Source organism: Tyto alba, unplaced genomic scaffold (genome assembly GCF_018691265.1).
Source record: "Tyto alba isolate M040663 unplaced genomic scaffold, T.alba_DEE_v4.0 Super-Scaffold_23, whole genome shotgun sequence".
In the NCBI taxonomy this organism is placed as follows: Eukaryota; Metazoa; Chordata; class Aves; order Strigiformes; family Tytonidae; genus Tyto; species Tyto alba.
The window spans coordinates 25,941,629-25,947,628 of record NW_024881297.1 but is presented as its reverse complement, the minus strand read 5'-3'; the positions used below and the strand labels follow the sequence as shown (position 1 = coordinate 25,947,628).

The 6,000-nt window shown below is 43.9% G+C and overlaps 1 protein-coding gene across 7 annotated transcripts in view; it reads right to left on the bottom strand.

Moving 5' to 3' along the window:
• Positions 1 to 3,344: 3,344 nt before the first annotated feature.
• The window catches only part of LEF1 (lymphoid enhancer binding factor 1), a 69,223-nt gene continuing 66,567 nt past the window's right edge, over positions 3,345 to 6,000 (bottom strand). For 5 of the 7 annotated variants that reach the window (XM_042797094.1, XM_042797099.1, XM_042797095.1 and 2 more), the window contains one exon: positions 3,345 to 3,994. In XM_042797094.1, the coding sequence (XP_042653028.1) occupies positions 3,915 to 3,994 (80 nt within the window). In that variant the 3' untranslated portion in view covers positions 3,345 to 3,914. The remainder of the gene's footprint in view (positions 3,995 to 6,000) is intronic. The other 2 variants (XM_042797098.1, XM_042797100.1) reach the window with 1 other exon arrangement.

Below are 6,000 nucleotides of genomic sequence, written 5' to 3'. Positions count from 1 at the left end.
TGAAAGGTCTTTGATCTGTGAATGAGCCCAACACATGGTGCTTGCTCACTCTACGTTAACAGCAGAGATGTTATTTTTAGCTCCTGAATTTTTTCTCCTTCAGAGCTGAAAGACCTTTCGTCCTTAAGACAGGCAACTGTTCATGACATAGCCTCTTTGGGACAACATGCTACATAAGGCTAACACCTCTATTGGGAACAATTTTTTTGTAAAATGGGTAAGTGGCTTTTTAAATAGCCATTAAAAAATCTAAATAAAGTACTTGTGTTTTAAAAAGAACTGTTTTCTTTGGAACATGTAATTTACAGAACTCACTGCAATAATCCTTGATTTAGAACAATTACTGCAGTAAAGTACTTGCTTTTTTTTCCTCTTTAAAAACAAAACCAAACCCCAAACCAAAACCCAGACAGGTTTCCAGCAAAGGCTGGGGTAATTGACTGAAATGGAAACATAGCTGAGTCTTGCAAAACTCCAGTATACAGTTGCTGTTGTCTAAGAGGTCTTTCCTCCGGCAATCTGAGAGTGCTTCCTTGCCTGGTCACTTGCTTTGCTTTTTTCAAACTGTATTGGGTTTGCATGTCAGGATTTTGGTAGCAGTGGGGCTACAGGGGTGATTTCTGTGAGGAGCTGCTAGAAGCTTTCCCCATGTCCCATAGAGCCAACACCAGCCGGCTCCAAGACGGACCCACTGCTGGCCGAGCCCGAGCCTGAGCCCATCAGCGATGGTGGTGGCACCTCTGGGATAACGTAGTGCAGAAGAGGGGGAAAACCCCTGCGTAACAGCAACTGCAGCCAGAGAGAGGAGGAGGTGCTCCAGGTGCCAGAGCAGAGATTCCCCTGCAGCCTTTGGTGATGACCATGGTGAGGCAGGCTCTCCCCTCAGCCCATGGAGGTCCACAGTGGAGCTGTTATATACCCACCTGCAGCCCCTGGAGGACCCCACACCAGAGCAGGTGGATGCCTGAAGGAGGCTGTGACCTTGTGGGAAACTCGTGCTGGAGCAGGCTCCTGGCAGGGCCAAGAGCCCACGCTGCAACAGGTTTGCTGGCAGGAGTTGTGACCCTGTGGGAAGGACCCACGCTGGAGCAGTCTGTTCCTGAAGGACTGCACCCCGTGGAAGGGACCCACACTGGAGCAGAGCATGAAGAACTGTGGCCCGTGGGAAGGACTCACATCGGAGAAGTTTGTGGAGGACTGTCGTCCGTGGGAGGGACTCCACGCTGGAGCAGGGGAAGAGTGTGAGTCCTCCCCTGAGGAGGAAGGAGCGTCAGAAACAACAGGTGATGGACTGACAGCAACCCCCATTCCCCGTCCCCCTGCCTTCTGGGGGGGGAGGAGGTAGAGAAATCAGGAGTAAAGTTAAGCCTGGGAATAAAGGCGGGTTGGCGGGGAAGGTGTGTTTAAGATTTGGTTTTATTTCTCATTACCCTACTCTGATTTAGTTTGAGTCAGTTTTGTCTGTGGTGGTAATTGGTGAATGATCTCTCCCTGTCCTTATGTCGACTCATGAGCCTTTCGTTATATTTTCTCTCCCCTGCCCAGCTGAGGAGGGGAGTGACAGAGCGGCTTTGATGGGCACCTGGCATCCAGGCAGGGTCAACCCACCACATTTATGTAATCACTGGTCGCTAGGAGTAGGTACTGCAAGAACTAAGATGCTGGTTACATTCTTGGGGTTGTGTGCAGTGCATGCTGGTTTAAGAGGAAGCTGTTTTATAACATTTTTCATTATGAAATTTCTTACGCACCAGAGTTTAAGGGCCAGTTATAAACAGTCTAATCACACAGCTTCCTTGGGCAGTAACTCGCCTATGTCATTTCTTGTAGCGCAAGCTTGACTCAGTACAGTCTCATGTGAAACACGATTCAGGATAGAATACAAGGCATGCTGATTTGATGTACAGTTCATAATATTAATTTCGCAGTGGTGCTCACAAACCCTTGGAATAGTTTATTTACGGTTCCAGTGTTGGTTTTTTTTATCCTTTTGAAGTCCTTTAGTAGAAGTCAGGCAGCTGTGTCTGTTTTTCAAAGCTATGGAATAGCAGTCTCTGAACAAAAGGGGAAAGGTGTCAGAGAAGTTGCTGGTACTGTTTGGGGCTTGAAAAACTGAAACGCGTTTTCAGTTTTGAAGTGGTGCAGAGGAGCTACTTGTTATTGCAGGGACGTCTCACGGGCACCACTGGCAGTAGGCAGGCCATGCTGACTCTCTGGATCCGACACCATGAAACCGGGCTCTCCACAGCTGATCCTGCATCCATCTCCAGTCCCTGACTGCGAGATAATTTATAAAATGTAACTGTAGACTCCTACCCCTTGTGTGGCCATGGGCTGCATCCAGAAAGAAGGGAATCCATATTCCTAATCGTCAGCTTAAAACCATTGCTGAGTTCATGAAGATTTTAGTAGGAAACTGAAGATAGAGGGAAGGATCCCAGACCCTGGTACTTCCACTTGGGCCAAATCTAGCTGAGAAGCATAAGGGTCCACCGAGCCTGCCCATTCTTTATATCTGGTATGAAAGCAAGAGACTTCTACTCTCTTCAGGAGTAAAAAGAAGGTCATCTTCCTAAATTACTTTATGTCAGGTGAGCAGACAGACACACTGTATTTCCTACAAGGGAAGAATGAGCCCAAGTCTTCAGCTTTAGAAGTGACTGTGCCTTCCTGGGCTTGCTTTTACCTTCGAGGGACTCTGGCGCAAGCCAGTCTCATTTTTTTTTAAGCCAGACAATTGACTTTAGTTTTATTACAAAGCTTTTATTAAAAAACAAATGCTCAGCACATTAACTCAAACTGGAATGACAAAAAAAAAAAAAAAATCGGTTGACAGTATTTTTGGCAAAGGCTGTGCCTTACTATTTTAAAAAATGGGTACATCAATGCTCATTTCAACAACTGGCATAAAATCCCACTAACAGGCTAACAAAAACAGATACAAATACAGAACAATTGAAGTAATAATTCAAGTGCTGGGCTTTTTACAAGAAGGGGAATGGGTGAGAAGGAGAACTCACTGCAGTCAGATTTGCTGGATGTATTGCTTATGTTTACAGAGTAGATGATGCAAGACTGATGTGTCTACTGACCAGCTGACTGTTGTTACATTTATTTAGTTCTACAGGACACTGTATTATATAGACCGAGGCCACTATTTGTTACAAATAGTTTAACAAAAAAGCCACCTTTTTCCATACAGGTTTTTCCTCTGGCAGAAAACAAAAACAACAAAAAAACAAACAAACAAACAAACAAAAAAAAACCCAAAAAAATCAAACCCAAAGAAAACAAAACAAAACCAAAAAAAACCCCACAAAAAAAAAAAAAAAAAAAAACAAAAAAGCAAAAAAACAAAACCAAAACAAACCCCTTTTATTTAAAAAGTATTTCAGATTTCTGACACATGTTTAAAAGCTCATACCTAGTAAAATATACACCAAAGAAATTACAGACTAAAAGTTAAAATATAAAAGCATTCAAGTTTCTTAAAAAAGCTAAAACCAAAGTTGATCCTGTCGCACCATTAAATAAAAAGAAGGTTGAGTGTGTTATCCTGGTCCAGGCACATTCCATTCCTTGATGTGCTGTATGGGGCAGCTGTGGTCTACGTTATTCTGTTGGCTGATACAGGCAGAGACAGCCATGCTACTTTGTTTGCTGACTCGATATGGACACAGATGAGACGGGGGCTTAAAGAGTGCAAGGCAGAGGTGGAGTGAAGACAAAAGCTGCTCTGCTGACCCAGGAGCTCATTTGCTCTATTTATATCGGGGCTGGACCTCGTGATAGTGAAGGATTTTGGCAGTGATTGTCTTTATGATTCAGTGTCTCTAGCAGTGACATCAGGGTGAATGACATCCTAGACAGACTCCTTGGGGGTGGTCTGTGTGGATGAAGGACACACCGAGGGTTTAACAAGCTTCCATCTCCAGAAGGGGTCCTGGTGTCGCCGCCTTTGCTTTGCAAGTTGAGAAAGCATTTCTTTTCCCACCTACAGGGAGGAGAGAGAGAGAGTGATAAAAGACTACATGAAGCCTTTTTCTTTTTTTTTTTCTTTTTTTTAAAATCCTTCAGAGAAGCTGTTGATGGGTCATTGTAACTCTATGATACAACTGTAATAGCAGAATGCACGTTTGCAATGTGAAAGTTAAGTGCAGAGTAGTGCTACTTGCTCTTGCCTGAAGTTTGCAAGACTATTCATGAAGAGTACTTTGGATTGTAAGTAGATGTCCACATCAACTAGAAAGGTGGGGGTTTAAGCTATTTAGACACTCAACATATTACAGAAGTAATTCCCTTTTGTAGTGGATTTCATTTATCTACAACATTTGACCCAGATATCTGTTACAAAACTAGACATCCTCAGGCTTTGTTACTACAGTGGTTGAGGTCAATTAAACCTCTACTTCAGAGCCTCAAGCTCTACTCCCTGCAGAAACGAAGAAATGCTGTCTTCTGTAAGCAGCTGGGTAGAGGAATGTGGTGGCTGAGGCTTGTGTGAACACTGACCCTACCATGCATCCACAGGACTGGGGAGGATTCGTTCTGCTCTTCAGCAGGGAAGGGAACATCTTCCAGTTGTCTAAGAGCCATGGGCGGCTTACCTAGCAGTAAGTTCACCAGGGTCTTGGAAGGATTTATGTTCTTACTGCACGTGAAAAGGCCAACAGTGCAAGCCTTACAGAGATTGCTCATCCGGGGAGGAAGAGTTCATCATTAAATCGCTGGGTTACATCAACTGACTTACGCAATTGCTAACTCAACCATCACCCCTGCCCTTCTGACCCAGACAACTGGGTTGTAACAGGGACTCCACCCAAAGACTGGCTAATGAGTCAGGCGTTTTTCCATAGACCAACACATGCTCTCTCCAGTGATGGTCTCAGGATCATTGGTATATCAAAAAATCTACATTAACCTCTGTGCCTCTAGGTACTACTCGGTTGCCAAGCAAGTAGAGGGTTCAATGAGCAGAGCTTTTAAGAATGACCAAAATTAGCAGAACAGTGCAGTTTGGTGGAGGTGAATGAATTTTCACCAGAGGAAAAAAAAAAGAAAAAAACCAAACAAAATGCTTAGTCATACAAAGAAGGTACACTGCCAGCACCTTGAATTACACAAGGCATGACAGACCAAGTTTATGAAGAAATGCTTTAAACCACAAGTCAAACTTATGTTAGACTAATCATAATAGGTAGACTGCTTGAGCCTGTAGAAGCCACAAGCAGAATTAATCAGCAAATACGATAGCAGCAGTATTTAAGCCAGGGCCATTTATAACTGGGCACCTACCTCTCATCTGTTTCAGCTTCTGTGTAAGCCATTACAACACAAAGCATTTTGTCTGTCCTGATTGAGTACAGCTCCTGAATAAGGAGTTACACAGGCTAATATATACCAGGGTAGAAAGCCTCCGAAACTCATTTTAGACCCTTTGATTTTAGTGAGCAGAAGCTGAGACCCCAAAATCTTACTGAGCAAGTTGACTCCTCATCAGAGGCCACCCACGTGACCATTGTTTTGGTGGAAGGGAGAGGACACTGAAGAAATTTAGCTGCAGACTAAGGAAGGTAGAAAGAGCAAGCACAGATTTATACCAAACTGTCCTGTATAGCTTTAATTTGAAGGACATTCTCCTGTCCCCTGAATACCACCATCCCTGATACATAATAAATAATTTTCACCTGCTGCTGGTAGCCACGAAAGGACATTTAAAGCCACTGTGTCCTCTTGAACAGGACAGCTGAAAGTCCACTGGCAAACCAGCGGTTTCAACAGCGGTGGTCTGTATTGTGACTAATTCAGTTCCTATTTCCTCGTAAAACCAACCCAAGTCCCAACTAAAAAAAGCCTTCTGAGCTTCCTGCCTTTTTTTTTTTTTATTTTTTATAAAGTAGCACAGTGCTCCGTAACACATGCAGATCAAAGAGCTACGAAGGGCTCTACCTTTCCAAGGAGCACGAAAGAGAGGCCAAGCAAACAGCAGAGGAACACTGG